The sequence below is a fragment of the Zootermopsis nevadensis genome, unplaced genomic scaffold (genome assembly GCF_977971745.1).
Source record: "Zootermopsis nevadensis isolate Lab colony 2312 unplaced genomic scaffold, Znev_1.0 Znev_ptg000030l, whole genome shotgun sequence".
NCBI lineage: Eukaryota > Metazoa > Arthropoda > Insecta > Blattodea > Termopsidae > Zootermopsis > Zootermopsis nevadensis.
Window position 1 is genome coordinate 3690624 of NW_028259162.1, and position 18724 is coordinate 3709347.

General features: G+C 37.6%; 2 protein-coding genes and 1 long non-coding RNA gene across 10 annotated transcripts; 2 read left to right on the top strand and 1 right to left on the bottom strand.

The window, feature by feature from the left end:
- Positions 1-43: 43 nt before the first annotated feature.
- Positions 44-10442, top strand: LOC110841291 (protein-lysine N-methyltransferase SMYD4). 5 transcript variants are annotated; one of them, XR_015537924.1, is made up of 8 exons: positions 44-923; positions 1053-1317; positions 1743-1864; positions 2525-3193; positions 3975-4138; positions 4662-4857; positions 6472-8321; positions 10215-10442. XR_015537924.1 is itself a non-coding variant. In XM_022086690.2 (6 exons), exons 1-6 carry the CDS (start codon positions 351-353, stop codon positions 4969-4971), a joined length of 2103 nt encoding a protein of 700 aa, XP_021942382.1. In that variant the 5' UTR covers positions 44-350; the 3' UTR covers positions 4972-10442. The 5 variants fall into 5 exon arrangements, 1 of the variants encoding a protein (XP_021942382.1); XR_015537923.1 differs by having other exon boundaries at positions 4662-10025; XR_015537922.1 differs by having other exon boundaries at positions 4662-8321; positions 8907-10442.
- Positions 7138-18453, bottom strand: LOC110841285 (protein 5NUC). 4 transcript variants are annotated; one of them, XM_087358914.1, is made up of 10 exons: positions 18222-18453; positions 17060-17457; positions 15313-15513; positions 14768-14975; positions 13371-13568; positions 11824-11987; positions 10833-10941; positions 10292-10447; positions 9452-9655; positions 7138-8296 (listed from the first exon to the last, which is right to left on the bottom strand). In XM_087358914.1, the coding sequence occupies exons 2-10, from the start codon at positions 17420-17422 to the stop codon at positions 8121-8123; spliced, it is 1779 nt and encodes a 592-aa protein (XP_087215040.1). In that variant the 5' UTR covers positions 17423-17457; positions 18222-18453; the 3' UTR covers positions 7138-8120. The 4 variants fall into 4 exon arrangements, with proteins under 4 accessions (XP_087215040.1, XP_087215038.1, XP_087215041.1 ...); XM_087358912.1 differs by having other exon boundaries at positions 17060-17574; XM_087358915.1 differs by lacking the exon at positions 18222-18453 and adding an exon at positions 17866-18129.
- LOC147872107 (uncharacterized) lies at positions 11323-15073 on the top strand. The gene is made up of 2 exons (XR_015537925.1): positions 11323-11517; positions 13870-15073. It is a non-coding gene; the product is annotated as an uncharacterized LOC147872107 (long non-coding RNA).
- Positions 18454-18724: the final 271 nt, after the last annotated feature.

An 18724-nucleotide genomic window follows, 5' to 3' on the forward strand; every position in this document is an offset into this window, starting at 1 on the left:
CTTTTGTGGCGGATTCGGAACTAGCTGGCGTTATTGATAATTTATTGGTATATTGTATGGTGAAGATAATTTTTACAGAAATAGAGAATTTTAGTACACATTATTGCCAGCACTGTTCAACTTCGACAATTGTGGAACAGTGGCAAGTACTAAGGAGGTAAATGAGCATGGTTCGTGATTGCAAACATGTCTAAGTTTAAAATGCAGCAGGCAATATAAATGCCGATAAATGTAATGTAATAAAATATGACAAAAAATAGTGAACATAAGATGGTTTCGTAAAGGCAACATTCATGGTTACCAAATGAACTGATCTAACCTAAAATATCAATAAGCACATAACACCTAGAATGTTAAAAATGGAAACTGTAGGTGAGATATTTCAGGAATTATGTAGTTATCTCCGAATTAAACGCAGAGTAGAAAGCGTGTCTGAATTATTTGCAAAACAAACATCTAATTCAAATCGCGTTGAAATTGCATCACAGCTTTTGAAAGAGCATAATTTGATTGCAACACCTGGCAGATATCTTAGAGGAAATGAGAAATCCTTGACTAGGTCTATTGACCTAAGAAATTCGGGAAACAAAGCATTTCAGAAGAAGGATGATAAAACTGCATTAATGTTATATACACAAAGTATTGCCACTGCTCCATTTCCAAGTATGTCAAAAATATCTAACGAAGAACTAGAGACAGACTTTGCAGAAAATGAGGATGACACATCAGTTGCATTAGCTCTGGCATTAGCAAATAGATCTGCAGTTTTGTTCTCAATGAGTAATTATGAAGCTTGTCTAAGTGATATTAAACAAGCAATGAAATATAATTACCCTAATAAATTATTGTACAAGTTATTTGAAAGACAAGGAAAGTGTTTTCAGGCCTTAGGGAATTTGAAAAGTGCTATGGAGAGTCTGTTTGTAAGTATGATTGTATTAATTATTGATAGAGTAGTTTAAATAATTATAAAATTAATTGCAACGGTAAGGTAATTTGTTTAATTATAAATAGCTGTGTGGACTAATATGAGTAATGCCTTTTATGTTTAGGATGCACGAAAATGGCTTTTTTCAGCCTCAGCTTTGACAGAGGAGAAAAAAGAAACTATTAGATTAGAGATAGAGAATTTTGTGCAGCATTTGGCTAATTCCAAAACAACTGAAATATCACACTCTCTCCAAATTGAGCAACCACTACTGCCAAGCTGCAGCTATGGCAAGAACCATGAAATCCTGTGTGCATCAGATTGTGTGGAACTGAAATTCATACCAGAAATGGGACGCTACATTGTAGCAACAAGAGATATTCGGCCAGGTATCACCAGTCTTTTAGTAGACAGCCCATATTTTAGTTATGAATTTTTGAAAATAGTGATTAAAATGTTAAGATAATTTTTACTGTTTATTTTTATTGGGGGCAGGATCAGTTTATCACATTATACTTTATTAAATTTCTTTTCTGAATTGTGATATTTTTTGTTGTGATACCTTGTAGTCTTTTAGGTCGTTACCAACATTTTGGAGGTTTATTATGAAGATGGAGGTAATACATTCCTCATAAATGTTGGTAGACACCCATAAGAGACTAGTGTCTTAAGCCAGAAGACTGCAGTTAACATTTTTACTGCCATGAAAATAGAAAAATTATATTTAAATATCATTTATCTGTAGGCTTTGAGTATCTTATGTTCTGGTCCATTTGGAATTTTGTTTTATGCTCATGTTCACTATTTGTTGTAGGAGATGTCCTGGTTGTTGAAAAGCCCTTTGCATCAGTGCTTTTGCCTGATTGTTACTGGACACATTGCTACAACTGCCTTCAACCCTCTCAAAGTCTCCTGCCTTGCTATCATTGTTCCACGGTACATATTTGTTTATTTATTTAATAATGCTGTCTGTAGCTCAGACTGTGAGAGAATTACAAGAAGATGATTAATGAATGATGAGTTGGCAGGGAAGTGGAAGAGGTCATGGTCTGATTTAAAGTACTGTCATGTCATTGACTTGGAGAAACTGAGGAAATCCACAACAAGTCTGTCAGGATGATTGGTTTCCAGGCTGAGATTTGAACATGGGACTTTGTGAATATAAAGCAGGAGTGCTAACCATTCACCTGCAGTGATGGTGCATGTTCTGTAATGTTTTTTTATGGAGGAAAGCTTTGAAATGAGTCAAGGCAGGCAGCTTACAGAGTTTTGTAGGTTTCACTCATTTTTTGGAAGAGGTTATATTTTTGGAGTTTTATCACAAAGTCAGCAGTTTTCTATTAAAAAACCAGATTTTACAGAATCTTGAACTTATATCAAGTTTTTGTTTTTTGATGAAGTTAGAAAAGTGCACAAAGAAAACAAGAGAAACCAATTGTGAGATATAAATGTTATTACTCTAGTCTAAATATCACACACAGAGTGAATTTTTACAGTTAGAGTATGTAACTTTAATGAAATTGATTATTAAAAGTACCTAAAAATAATTTTTATGTATCTTCTTACATGTTCTAACATTTTGTGTTTCTCACACAGGTCATGTATTGCAGTGAAAAATGTCGTACATCATCTTGGGATAACAGCCATTATATAGATTGCCCAATGTTGGACATTTTGCAGAAACTGAAAATAGGTAATATGAGTTTCCTGGCACTGAGAATTGTCATATTGGTTTGTAAATGTCAAGACATCCAAAGTCTGATAACATCCTTAGAAGATGAAGGTAAATGCATTGACAGGAACAGGGGTTTTAATAACAATGGCACTTACAGTTCTTCAGATTATAGTGCAATCTATTGGTTGGTAGGAAACACAGAGAAACGAGAAGTTGGTGATTTATTTAGACGAGCTGTCACAGCAGCTTGCATTCTCAACTGTTTGGAGACTATGACAGATTTATTTTCTGTTGATACAAGTTCTTCTCCACCTGACATCACCAATTACAAACTGCTTGTTGGAGGTTTGTTGTTGAGACACCTGCAGAATTTGCCATGCAATGCCCATGAGGTCTCAGGATTGGTTAGATCTGAAACTAGGACTCTCAAGGATGGTGTTCCAGTATGGAAGAGTGTTGAGGTTGGAGCTGCAGCACATGCTGTGCTGAGCTTGTTAAACCACTCGTGTGACCCAAATGTTGTCCGGCACAGCTACCAAGGAGACACAGCTGTGCTTCGAGCAATCCGTCCAATTGCAAAAGGTGAACAGGTGAGAGAACTAATGAACATTAAAATGTATTATATTTGGTGGTGTTCAGTTTTATTCAATTAATGCTGCAAACCATAAAATTTGGTTTAGTGATCAATAAAAATCGAGTTTTGATGATTCTGTGGCACAACTGCCCGAACTGAGCCTTCGCCTCCTCCCGTGTGGGAGGTTTATTTGTCTTTGAAATGTGCATAAAAGAGAAGTGAGTGCCAACCCTGTGACCTACATTATGTATCAAAATAATCAGTCTTTTAAAGGTTAATACATTTATATTTCCTTGCAATAAACTAATTCATTGTTAAATACTTCTAAATAAAAATGCTTAACAGAAAGTAAAACTAAAATTTTTAACATAAAACTTCTTCATTGGCCAGTAAGTCTTAACGAGGGTGAATTTTGTCAGTAGGCCCTTTTACCTAGGAGATGTATTTGGACTTTCATTGCTATTTGTGTTTTAAAGGTATGTCACTTTTTATGAATTAGAAGCCCTCATTTTATTTGGTCGGATATTACCGAGCAGGTTGGCATTGTGTGATTTCTGTTTGAGTTTGAATTTCATTTGAGATATCAGCTGTCTTGACAGGTATTCATTGTGTTCTTCAGTCCACTCATTCTTTCTACTAATTCCTGCCTGCTTGTCATTCATAGTTAACATCCAATTTCATTCAGTACTATGTATGTACGCAGTTGTCACAGCATTATTATATGATCCAAATACTTTGCAACCAATCAAACCTTCTTACTGAGTAGGTGCAGTTTCATAGGTTTTTTAAATGTGTAGGTCCTCGACAACTATGGCTACCACTATGCGCTACATGACCGAACAGAGCGGAAATCTCACCTGGAGACGCAGTATCACTTCACCTGTATGTGTGTTGCGTGTACTGAGGACTGGCCAAGCTACAACTTGCTGCCTAATATAAATCCCATATACTTATGTGCAAGGTATATATCTTTCAAAGATGTGGGCTATGGACAGGAAAGTGCAGTGTTTCATATCCAACTTTATTTTATCCTCTAAGGCTGAAGTTTCTCAATTTCAGTATTATCTTCCATTCTACATCTAGATCTCCCAAGTGGTCTTTTGTGTCCAGAGTAAGCAATCCTCAGAAAGGGATTTTGTTTTAATGTTTGTTACTTGAGTACAGAAAAAATGAATTTTCTGAACAACATTTTATACTTAAACAATTATTATTATGAACCATGAAAGTGCAAGAGAAATTATTAGTCCTGTGATTCTTTTGAAGTTGTTGACCTGTTGTTAGTTATTAAGTTACTTGTTATTTCTTGATCCTAGAAGAATGCCTAGATAGGTGTTTTAGTTATTCATATTTCTGGTCTTATATTAAATATAATAACGTGTTGTATTCTTTTCAGGACTTTAATATATTAGATGTTTTGGTAAATCAAAGGTGAAAAGACAAATACAGAGTTATAATGGCATATTTTATGCTTTCATACTTTGTAGGTGCAGGTGTATTTTGCCAGCACTGCCTGTTGACCCAACAGGAATTAGGTTTACCACCTGTACCAACTGCAGTGAATCCCATGACATGACAGACATTATCAGTAAGATAGAAACGTCTTCTGAAGAATTTTGTCAGAATCTGGAGCACGTTGTTTCAGGAGAAGGTTGCGATTGGGAGGGACTTGCTCAGAAGTTGGTATGTCATCTGCAGTTGCTTGACAAGTTTATTCAGCGACCTTGGAAAGAGTACAATGACTGTCAAGAAGCCATTAAACAATGTTTTGCCATGACAGCCAATTGTTACAAGTAATAGTCATTTCAGTTGTAACTAGGAGAAGCTGTATCTATAGTATTGCATTATATTTAAGATAGTTATTGTTTACTTATGGTTGAACCTGTCACATCATTTATGCAATGTAGGATGGTTTAAGGATAAGGGGTTAAGCCCCTGCTGTACCAAAAGTTTTCAATTTGATCACAGCTAGATATGGTGCTGATTTTTTCACATTTTCCCCTTCCCTCACCTGTGACAAAGTCAAAATGCTTAGAACTTGGGAACCACAAGTCATCAGCTGACTTGCTTTATAGTTCACTATAGGTCCCCTCCACTTACCGTCATCAACTGAGCTATTGCAGTTTATAAAATCACCTTTCAGTTGTGTTACGCGTATGTGCCCAATTGTGCTTTTTGGTAATTCAGTGCCACACCCCAGCCATGCTTAAACCCAGGAGAATAGACACATGATACCCATTTGATAGGAGGCTGGGTGGGCCTCAGACTCGGTGTTGATGCAGAGGCTAGAAGAAAAATCTTGCACCCCTGCCAAGGATTTAATCAGTTAGCCAGTTTGTAATCAGACACAGCACTGACTGAGCTACCCCAGCTTGTAAGTAATTCTTACCATTTCAGCAGTGTGATACCCAAAAGGCTCTATAATGTGGAAAATCTTTAATTGGGAAAAAGTAGTAAATTAGTGAACATCAAATGGTGTTTTCACCTTACAGTGCAAGGGAGAGCAATTGGTGCAATATTTATATTTCCATAGATCCATGACAAGTAAATGTTTTATAAGATGATAATTAAAATGAACATGACAAGATTTATATAACTGCTTTAATACTAAGCAGGATTTGTTACTAATTTATTTATAAAAGTTGCAATTCTTACCACTTTTTATATTGATGTTTTATCAGTTCTTCTATGAGAAAATAATGTCTAGTTATAACTGAGGCAAGCAGTATTGCAGTACATTACATTTTGAATATTATTGTGCGAATTTCTTCAGTTTCCATGCTTTTTTATTTAATTGTGGAACTTATCTTACAAGATGTGTTGTCCTCAGACTCACGGCTGTGAAAACCTTAAAATCGTACAAGATTTATTTGTTTTCTTCCTTAATATGAACTTTTATTCATACAATTGTATTCTTAAATTGAACACCTTTTCTTGTGATGCTTCCATGTTCATATCACAGCATATTTCCTAATTTTTTTTGTTTATCTCTTATTCATTTTGTAATACCCTTCAGAAACTTTATATCTACTTTTTAAATATGTTTATCTTAGTGACACACAAAGAAGTTATAATTTCTATTATAGTACATTGATGTTATTTTATTAGTAAGTGTCTAATATAATCTACTAAAAATTCAAGTCATGGTCTTTGAGAAGCTCTGTCTTACTTCTTTCTTGTTATAATTACTTTTTGAAGTTTTGTTATGTGTTGTATTTTTACAAATTTGTGATATTGTTATTTAGAAGTTTTGAGATGGCTGGTAATAAATCTATTTCTTATTCTCTGATATTGCAGCTCAGTTCGAGCCTTCGCCTCTTCAACCACAGCTCTCCATACATTCCTGTTCAGTTAATAACTCCCTACAACCTGTAGACGTTCTGTCTCTGCAAACTAAATAGATTTCCTGAGCAGTGGTTTTTTGATCAGCTAACAAGAGAGTGCGGGTAAGTTTCAGGTGCCACAAAACTGGACCTTTCAACCAGAAAGTAACCTGACCGAGAAATTATAAGTCCTTGAGAGAAGCAGAGGTTAGGCTCAGGGCTAACAATTCATTCCTGTGTATACTGCATTTCACAACCTCTACCTGATTCCATGGAACATGGCATTTCATGAGAAGATGATGGTTATTCAGCAGGTGAAGGTTTTTATATTTTCAGAAACAAAAGGTTAATTATCACATTTGTTCATAAATGTCTTATTAAACATTCTCCATAGCCATCTCATAGTTTGTTTCCAGGCATTAAAATACACCTAAATCTTTCTTTGAGCTTTTCCAGCCAAAATGTTATGTGAACCAGTTATTTTGAATGAAGTATGTCATTGTTTATCTTAGTTCCTCTAGGTGGATGACAAGGTACTGCCTCAGAATAGGCCTCCTTTTATTTCCACTTCATTGTCAGAACTATTATGCAGTAGGATAGGAATTGTTGTTTTAAGAACACTATTAAAATAAAGCAGCCATTATAGTAAAGTAATATTATTAAAAGTTATTAATTACAAAATTTTCATTTTAAAGTTTACAAGATTTTTATAAAGTATTCATATTAATATAAAATAATGGTTTCCACCATTTCTTAAAAACCAAAACACATTTCAAGTTTCAGGACCAGTATGCATCAGTCCTTGCCCGGTGGTCGCTATTCCACGATGCTTACATTTGTTTTAGACACAATTGAGGTTTGTCTTTCTGGATTTAAAACTGTGGAGCAGAGATCCAGCGCTGGACGGTACTTAATTCTTGGTTTAACTGTTGGTACCTGTGCCGGATCTCTGCCCCACAGTTTTCAGTCCAGAAAGACAAACCCCAATTTGGTCCGAAACAAATGCATGTTCTGCAAAACATTATAATATTTCCAATACATAATTTTGTATATGTCTGGAATTGTCTAGTAACTAAATAAACTGAATGTACAGAGCAGAGTCCTTGAGAAGTTGATAGCCACTTAGCTTGTCAAGAAATTCTCCACTGTTAGGGAACCGAAAGATTCATTACTGTGTTTACAGGAGTCTGCCTCCATGCATTCGTAACCTTAGCACTATGTGGAATGATTGGAAAACATAATGTTCTTGCTGTTTTACTCCTGGTACCCGCTGGATAGGGGCAGATTGGGTCCAAAAGCTGGCCTGGATATGATGTTGAAAAATAATTGCTGTCCGTCCTTCAAATCAGATCTCATTTATTTATCTGTAGCCAGTTACTTTATTGACTGAACATTCATGGCTACTGTAAACATTTTGATAAATGTGAATCTGATCAAATTTCCTCAAACTTGTTTATAGTTGCATGATATGTTGAATATTTTATGCCCATAAGACTCACAACTAAAGCCCAACGGTAGCAAATGAAGTGAATTATCTCCATAACCTTGTCCAGCATTTCTAGAGTCATTACAGCTGATGCAGTTAACATACTAGATGATGTTCTTAGAACTCTCACTTTTCCCTTATATTGCACTTATGGCAGTGACTAGGGAAGCAAGTAAGGGTAGTATTATGAAGGATCTGATTTTTGATGCTGCAGACTTTATATTATTTACAAATTGTGTTCTTCCCTCCACTCCAGGATACACTGGACTTCTTCGAATGAAAAAATCTTTCACCATGTCTATGTCAGTTACATCTAAGGATCAAGAAACAAAATATAAGTATGTATGTCTTTTTCTCTCATTTTGAGTTTTGTACATTTTAAAAATAGTTTTAATGGATTTGATTGTTTAAAGAAGTATAAACATAAAGAAACCTTCAATAATGAATTCATGACATGAGGCAACAACTGACTAAATGACTTCTATGGTGCAGTGTCTGTCTTGAAAAGTAGTATAATTACTCAGCTTGTGAAGAAATTCCCCACTTATGGTACAAGGAGGTTCATTACTGTTTTCTCAGAATCCTGCTAGTGGATTTAATACCCTGAGTCAGTTCAGTTCTGTAAGATCCATTTTATTATTATCCTTCCATATATGTCTGGTCTTCCCAAGTTGTTTCTTCTCTTGAAACTGACTAACATTTTTTATCCATAGTTTTCCTCCTACCACCTCATCCTTGATTTAATCATTCTAATATCAGGACAACAGACTTAAGTCGTAATACTCCTTACTATGCTGTTCTCTCTATCATATTACTATCCCTTTCTTAGGTCTAATTGTTCTTTTCAGGATTTTTCTCAAACTCCTTTAACACTCATATAACATAACAAATAATGCAGAGGAACACATAACCTTTGTCTACAGGTCAGGAGTGTTGTGGACTTCTGCTGAACTGGCATAAAATGGACCAAAATCTGCTTAGAAAATTATAAGTAAATAACAATATCGGAGATGTGTCCTCTTTTGAGTACACTGACAATCCAAAGGCTTTCTTTATGCCACATCATGCAGGTCATTGTGATTTGAGGTCACTGTTTTGTAGGCCATTCTTGCACTATCAAAATGAATTATAAAACCAATAAAGCAAATCAACAAACACTGGTAGCTGTCTGAAACAGTACTAAATGTATCGTGTTTGTGAAAAATTATTTCATTGTGTTAAGAATTTGAGGATTCTAAGAGAAAAAGTTAGTTAAGCAAGTGAACGTGTGAAGATGGAGTCCACTGTATATTCTAATCTGTATGTTTTTAGATGGGAGACAGGCACATAAAATATTCTGAACTGAATGGTTTGTCATGAATGTAATTTTAATTTGGTACTGCTGTTCCATATTACTTGTATTTTACCGCAATTGAAACTGTATCCAGAAACTGCAGTGTCCTATAAATTAAATGTGTTGTGAACATACCCATAACTTGTTGCCTTCTATAGTTATTCTTCAGCATCGTAAAGCCATCTCCACCACTGGCAAGAAAAACTGTCATGATAACATTATAAGATCTTTTTGGATCTACTGGTTCATATATCGGCACTCGGCATTCTCCGCATCTTGCAAGGGCTTTTGTAACACGTTTCCCATTTGGTTTGTTTAAGTCATATTCCACTCTCAAACCTGTAATTACATACAGACATTAATGACACTACGTAAGGTTTGTAAAGCAAGCAGAGATCTCATTTCATTGTCTGTGTACTGGTATGGAAACAGTTTCTGTTGCAAAATTATTTTTGTTATTTATTAATTATAATGATGTCCATTCAAAGTCTTATTTTGCAAAATTTACTTTTTACATGGTAAATAAGGCACAATTTCCTGCATAAAAATGCCCCAAATACCTTGAATTCTCAGAAAAATGTACGAAGCGTAATTTTTCAACGACACTGTAAATGTCTTGGAAATTTGTTCAAAACGTAAGCTGCCAGTAGGATGTTCCTCACTGCCCCTGCCACAGTTCGAGCCTCAGTCCAGAGTGTGACATAATCATGTACGTATTAATCATATTTGGAATCATATATTCTTGTTAATATTCCTCTGAGTACACATTCCAGTAGAAATGGAATTGGATTATGCAGTAGATTTCATCTGTATCATGAATATGGATTTGTTAATGAATATGATTGTGATTGTGATGATGATTATGGGTCTATTAACATTGTTCATATTTTATTTTCAGGGAAGCTGTAGCTTATCACTCAGTGGATGAATTGTCAGAAATACATGTCATATTTCATGTACATGCTTATTGCTTACCTGAATACTGAAGAAACTTGCCCTTATGTTCATGTGCGTTATAATCATACACACTCCACTCCAGCATATCCAAGATGTCAGACCCATTCAGGCTCATCCGTACCATGTTGTTAACAAATGGAAGTACGGCCACGAGATCTCCCATTGTCACTTTGCCTACATCAGGTAAGACATTTTGTTATCATATTTGATTTTGGTACGTGAAGCTTTATGTAATGTAAACATACAAATTGTAACATCTCATAGACACTCCTACCTTTAAGTAAATTTATTATTTCCTTTGGTGCATCCTGTTCCTGAAATAATTTGGCAATGGAGTCATAGTTGTATAGTAATTGCATCCAGAATTTAACGTTTTACTTTAATCTTAACAAAAACAATTTAATTCAGACTTCTGATATTTTGTTAATACTTTTTTAGGAGGTCCAGTATAATTTTTGATGACTTTCATTTTAATTAGAATGGTAACTTCAGTTTTGAAGCATTGATTATTCAAATACAGGTTTTCAGACTACATTACTAGTTAGACAGGTGGACTTGCCATCATTGCCGCGAGCATCAATAGACGCACGAATTGAACCGCTATTTTGAATTGCAATTGGAGTGTCAGTCCAGCCCTTTCTGTGATTCAGCCTATGCAAACGAGCCATCTGAAATGAACAAGAATAACTTCTTACTGTTCCTTAAGCTTGTCTTTTAGTGAAACAATTCAGCATTCAAACTTAACATAGTAAGAAAGTATTTTAAAATCAAAGTGTATGAGGAAGCGATGTATACAAATTGTATGTCTTTATGACGTCTTTCCACTTCCATCGGTTTGATATATTATAATACAAGTGCATAAAATGAATGTACTATGGTTAGGTTGTATTTGTCTATTCATCTGCATGTTTCATCACAGAAACTAATTAATGGATCGCAGTGCAGTTTGGTATTAGGGGTCTACGCTAAATGTTGTCGGGTGAATTTAATTTTTGTCCACATGGTGTTAACGTTACTTTTACTGTATCGAAGATGAAATCAAACTTTACTGTATTTTTACATAGATTATCATGACAACTTACATTATTTTATACCTTCCTTGCAGCTTATATTTGGTTTTGCGATAACAAAGGGATGACAAGAAATGAGTGATGATAATCCTAGAGTAATGGCAAACCAATGATTTCGTATTGGTAAACGAGAGACTGATAATGGCCCGTTAGGACTGGAATGTGTACGTCAAGGTAAGTGACATGCGAATAAAAGGTATCTGTAGTCCGATCAGCAGCTTTGTAAAAATGCATTTGTATATGCAACAGATTCTTTATTTGGAGGACCAATGAAATATTCATGACTACAATTGACGTAGAAATATATTGACTCCATCAGAGTATACTCTTCCACCTTTGTTTTGTTTCGATTTGAGTTCTGTCAACGTAACAGTAAAGTTACTGACTTTAAAACCCTGTAATGAATCAGCCATTACTCTAAAAAGTTTTCAGCTGATAATTTCAATTGCTGAAATATAATTTCTCTTTGGCTGTACTTACATAGTCCATAAAGGCATCTGCTATGAAATTCCCGAGGTTGCACTCCATCACACGACAGTGTACAGTGTCTCCGTCTAGTACAACTTTGGTTTTTCCGATCTCTACCCTTTCTAATAATGTCGTGTTCTTTTTCCACTTATTTAGTTCCTCGACCACAGAGGGATCTGGAAGTAGAAAAATTGTGTTAGGGAGTGTTTGCACTGGAGCAACTGTCAACAGGAACTCAGTGCAACTGTAGTTGCCCTCACTATGACGCACACGCACTGGTCCGATCGCGACTCGACTCCAACACAACCTGCTGCGTAGTCGAGCAGCTTGAGTCGCTAGCGACTGACGGCGCTACTTGTACGTTGACTTCAGTTGATGACTGCTTGTTTACAAATGATCCAGAATTTAATTTACCGTTAAATCCAGCTACTGCAATTTGCTTCAGTGTGAACAATCAGGGAATTTCAGTTCACTTGCCATTGACAGTTGCTGCAGTGCGAACACTCCCTTGAGGTTCTTCCTTTTTCTTGCTCTCAAGTTTAAACATTCACTGAAATAGATTTACGTAATATTCCATGAAGGGTTGAATGAAGCTTTACTGAATATTTTCTAGGATAACGATATAATAGGAAGAGTGTGTTATTGAATTATGCCACGGAACTTATAAAGATTAATTATTCTTACACGATCGTAATATTTAAGTTAATATTTTATTGTTTTTGTTATTTTGGACACTGCCCATAATCTTTTTTTTTTCTTCTGAAAACTGCCTTGACACTGGATCTGCTTCTGTCCGTACATGAGGGGGGGGGGTGATCCAGTAGAGTACGACGTTCCTGTCGTCTGATTAAAATAGACCCAGTTTCCAAAAGATCGTGTTTAAGAAAACCTAAAATGATGGACCCCCACTTAATGGTACCTGCACCTTGTCGTGGTGGTGGGGCTTGAGTACCTCGGTGACCCCAAGAGCTACTGGTAGGGCCTCCCTAGCCAGATTGGTCAAGGGGGAGAGGTCAGCCTATGACAGGTACCCTCGTCCTCTAGGTCGGGGGTTGGTCGCAAGGCTAACAACCTTGCACCGTAAAAAGGAAGATGTTTCGAAACCTCGATCAAAGCCTCGGACAGACGGACCTAACAGAGGACCGAATGGAAGAGGAGGCCATGGACCGAATATGGACTGGAGAGCCACAGAAGAAGATGAAAAAAATGATGGACAGCGTACAAAATGATAATCATGTTAAGAACAGTAAATAGCATAAAAAAATGTTTAAAATTTATGAATATCTCTTATTTAGTTATGCAGTTCTCTGTCTTCATGGCCTTTGTAAATTGCCGTAGGTAGAAATCGCATCTACAATTTGCTCGATGTTTGCTGGAGAGACTGATTCTTAGTCTCTGGTGACGCTTACTACATCCAGTCATAATTATATAAAGCAGAAACTTTCAGGCAATTATAACATGTTGAATGTTTAACGGTGGGAAGTTAGGAGGGGTAGAAAGAGTAGGAAAGTAAAAATGTCCGAATACCAATATATTTGTAATGACAAAGCATCACGTACCTTGCTCTGTGTTATGATCGAGGAGTAATGGATTTCCAACTGCGTTTGTGACTTCTCCCAGAGAATTGAACTCAAGGTTCAACTGACCCAAGTATTTTGTGTAGGCATAGGCTTGTACCACGGGAACCCGGCGCCCCGACGTCTGTGTCACGAATGTTGGGTAGATACCTTCAGGATCCTCACTGTCTGGTTTATTACCTATTATCACATTTAATTCAGATCACATAACAAGACACTGAATGTTGTGGTCGAGTGGTTAGCACACCTGCTTCATATACACAAAATCCCAACTTCAGATCTCAGTCCAGAGATCTTTTATACTGATTGAGCTTTTTCAGTGTTTTCCTTAGTCTCCAGGCAAATGCCAGTATAATTACTTCGCGTTGCTGACAGCATCACTAAATAAATCATAAGAAAACAATAATTAACATATTTGAAGTACTTTTCTTTTTATTTCACATTTGTATACATATTCTTTATCACGCCGTCTCCTTTACAGGAGGTTGGCGACGTATTATGAACAGGATCCTCCCATCCTTTTCTCGGACTGGGACCTGTTCATATACGTTCTTGGCAGATGATCCAGAAGTGGTTTGCCATTGCCTTCTTCTGTGTGTGAGTGGAGTAATTGTTGGGATGCCATGGAGGAAAACTCCGTGTTGCCTAGACCACGGCCTTGCCCAACACAAGTTATAAATTCGGGCACCGCCGGGAATCGAACCCGAGACCCCAGGATTACAAGGCCAGCGTTCTAACCGCTAGACCACCGTGGCGGTTTTGTGTACATAGACCAAAAGAATTTCGGGTCTAAAAAAGAGCACATAACAAGAAGATGCAGAAAATTTCACAGTGAGGAGTTTCATGATTTTATTATTGTCAGAGTTCTTAAATAAAAGCGAATGACATTGGCACGCATGGAGAGAAATGAGAAATGTGTGCAAAATATTCGTACAGAATGTTGTGTTGAGTCGTTATGTGTCAGTGACAACTTGGGGTGTGCTGTGGGTGAAAAAAGTTTGCTGAACACTGGTAGGCGTTACAGTGGGCCAACGGGGACCAGGTTTTTAGTTTAGATTCTTCACTCATTCAACGTTACTGAAATATCATTTCTTCGGGAGTTAATTTTGTGCAGACAACACAAAGCCAACCATATCCTGCTGAAGAATACAAACAGGAAGAGTAGGTGGAAAAATCCGGTGATATCAGAGGATGTTATGGTTACGTTATTTTCCCAACCGGTGGTCGGCAGACCCCTGCTCGTCTGCTGACGAACAATTTCATACATATGTATACAAGGTCTCGCACAAATGTAGAAGAGAATCTTCATAGACATGGACCCAGAAAAACATTTCCAGGTTACAGCCTGTTTTTCCGTTCTGGAATATCCAGGAACTTACCGCTGTAGAGGAAGGTGTTGGTGTGTCCCCCCACTACTACATCGATGTCGGGCACATCAGCGGCGATCTTCTGGTCCATTTCAAAGCCAGAATGTCCGAGGGCAATGAAGATTCTGAGGTTGGGATCCGTCGCTTTGAGGCGACCCACTTCCGACTTGATGCTCTGCACTTCTTCCAGAAACTCGACCTGCTCTGCCTGAGATATCAACTGTAAGCAATTCATGGGTTTATTGACAGTAGTTTTCATAAAGCCTGACTAATGAAGCTGTAAAAGAGAGCACCTTATTTATTAACACTTTTAATTGATTTGTGTTTTTGTCATGTTTTGATTTCTTGTCTGTTTAATTCTTCATGTATTTCTTTATCTACTGAACTGTTTATTTTCATATGCATTCTATATCGTGATATCAGAGCTTTCAATATATGGGATCTTAATTTGTAGAATCTAATTAGGAAATTACACATCGTCATTTACTCTGAAGTGGAAAGTTATGATGTTGGCGTAGAATCATATCTTCTTAGTCACCCTGTAGTCTCTTTCTTACCTTTGTTTCGGGAGTGACATACCCGATGACGGCCACTTTAACTCCGCCAAGATCAAAGACAACTGACTTTTTAAGGTTTGGCCTGTTTAAGTCTGGTTGCTTGCTAAGATCCAGGTTCGATGCCAGGATGGGAAATGTGGCGTTGTCGATAAAAGGCACCAATCCGTTGACGCCGTCATCAAATTCGTGGTTTCCAAGTGACTATGACATAAAAATATAATGTTTGCTTATACTTTGGTACTTGCCAGCTGAAATCATTAGGATATCAGGTATAAATTGTTTATAATTCATGCCCATACGAGATCACAGAAAAATTTCCCACACTGTGGGGGTCTGAATACGACGTTGCGACGAAAGGCTTTTTGACGTCTTATGAGCATACATTTCAGCAGACCATTTGTTAGATTTTCATGCCAAAAACTGGCATCGTCGTAGTGTGGTTTCTGCGATGGGATTGGTTTTTAGCCAGTGGTTTCGTCTGCAGTAAATTAAAATCTACTCCACTGAAACATTCAACATCGCAGATGACGAATTTGAAAATAAATTTGTGTGACAAGTGTTGTTGTGGTTCGTGACGTCATGTAGACTCGCAGGAAGTTACCAATGTCTCGGAGAAACATACAGCCTCAGAGCTGAAGATGGAGATTACTTTTCTCCGAAACGTTGGTATCTTCCTCCGAGTCTACATGACGTCACGATCCTTAACGACGACCTTGTCATCATCCTCAATGCTGTGAGAACCTCATACAGGCCTTTGCGTGCATGTACGCCTACTCCAAATTACGTAACTACGCAAAACGTTGGTTCATGGGTTAGTGGAATTTATGGCAACAAATTTAAAATGCCACTGAATTAGACCAACTATGCAGTAGGCTCGGTTCATTCATTTTTTCTAAAAAAAAAATTATTCATAAATGACATATTTGTCTCTTTTTTTTTTGCGATTTTAATGATGTTTTATCACCAGCTTTAATTTCTGGTTTTGAGTTTGTCGGTAAGTCGCGTCGTACGTCTTGGTTTGACATTCCTCATTTCGTTGTAGTCTGCAGTTCATCACAGCGATAGTTAATGTCAAATACTGACAAAACGTTCTTTCTGACGTCACACAAGAATACAAACAAATACGCGTGGGATGGATTTTCAAGCACAGACAATCTAAACTAACACGTAAATACGCAAGACATTATCATCATCAAATCATCAAGTCTACTACATATATAATTTACAAATTCTTTCGTAGATATTATGCATACGTCATGGACACATGTTCATCCACTGAAAACAAATTTTCTGAACCAGTCACGCGACAGAGTGATCCATCGCGCCTGACGAAGCCTGAAACTGTTTCCTTGTGCAAGGAATGCGCACTGTTGTATTATACAACTTTAAATAGCAATTACAACTAATTCGATACGATTTTCGACACGGTAGACGCAGTTAAATTACGAAAGGCCATCTCTTGGAAGGTCGATTTCAGCTTCGTGTGAAGCAGATACTTTGTTAAACCCGATAAAAATCGAACCCGCGTGACAATTTTAATAGATTGTAATATAAAATGTCATCGGCCCAATTCGTCCATTTTACCATCTGGTAAAAAAGTTTCCGGTTCCCGTAGGAGACCGGGTAGGGCCCAGGGTAGGTCTGGATGCCGTTGTGAAGAGAAAAACGCATGTTCTGCGTGAAATTGGAAGTGGGTGTGCCACAGGCTAATCCCCCCAATTATAGGGAAATCAAAATGTTCTCTCACCATTGCATCAGGTTTCAGCATGTTCGTCATTCTTGAAACAATCGGCCACTTGTAGAAGGTGTACATGTTTGTCCCTTGGTAGATGTCGCCGGCTATAAGGAACAGCGACTTTGTCTCTGCCTTCGAACTCCTCTCGCGGGCGAGAGTCACGGCCGTAGACACGCGGGCGAAGCCCCCGTAACACTGGTTCTTATCGGCCTCTTCCTTCGAGCAGACTCCCGAAGATTTGCTGGCTTGATCGAACCGAGAGTGCATGTCGTTCGTGTGAACGATCAGCAGCTTGAATGTGTCTGCAGGCGTCGCGACGCCCAGCATCCCCCCGCAGGTCAGCATCACCATAATCTTGCCAAACTTGGTCGTCATTTTTGTTCACACGCGAAACGTTGAATTGTCACACACTGGAAGTTGGAAGGTTTCACTCAAAATTAACTTTAAATCTTTATAACCTTTCATTTACAGTCAAGACTTAGGGAAATGTCTTTATCCTGAGAATACACGAAGTCCATAAGTACACTCTAGAAAAAAAAATCAGCGTTATTACATGTTAAAGTAGGTGGTACATATAACTGCGGCCGGGATTCGAACTTTGCGAGCTCATTGTGAGTACCAATATTTTGTTGAGAATTATCCACTGCCTGAAGTATTTTTTACACGCAATGTTTCAGGGGTTAGCTAGGTAATTGATTGTAATTATGTGATAAAATATTTTGCGGTTAGCGTCTAGTCTAGGGTTCGATCCCAGTGGTCGCTACAAATCTTAAAATAAAAGAATAATAAAAAATTGTCATTAAATGACAACAGATTACCTGAGGACGGAAAATCTATCAGTATTTCTCATACGGTAGGCAATGCACAGGTTCTAGCATTCTTATGTTCATCAACCTTTGTCAGAATCATTTACAGAATTGTAATCCACTTGTATTTGATGTCTTTCCTGTGTTTGTTACCCACTGCGTACGATCGTGAAAGAAATATCGTATATGAAACTTGCCATCCCACCATCTGGCTAGAGACACCGAGACAAAACACCGAAGCCAGACGCCATCGCTCTGGTAACTGGCCCCGATCTTTCGCCTGTAACCACTCAGAGCAGCCGACAGCATCCCCTCCCCCCACCAACACAAAAAATATATTAAGCTCTACGCCAGACTGATTAACTCACCTGTAGCCGTTGTATGTCGCCATAGACACACGGGAGAAATATGACGCAACAGATCTTGGCGCCTGTAGCAAAAGGACAGGTATTATTGACGGAGTCAGCGCCGCGCAGCGTCTGATACTGCATTTGTTGAACGCGAACTGACGGAAAACAGAAGGTGCGGTTTCCTGTCTGTTCTATATTGGCATACGTCAGGGCGAACACCGGTACTTCCGACAGTCTGCACTTCCTTTTTGTACTCCGTGTGGTCATTTTAACTGTGATAAACTAAGAAATTATCAGGACCTCCCAACTAACCACTGTACTCGGTTATAGCGCATGCGTGTTTGTCGACTTACCCCCTCTCTCTAATTTTCCTTTGACAAACTTCAGGCCTGTCTGGTTTTTGGATGGTTTATTTGTTTTTGCATAAACCCACGGACTATTACGCAAGATATTTAAGTCGTGTTTGCTACGAAATTAGACAGAGAATGTGTTGGGATTTAACGCGGCCGTTTATAAACTGC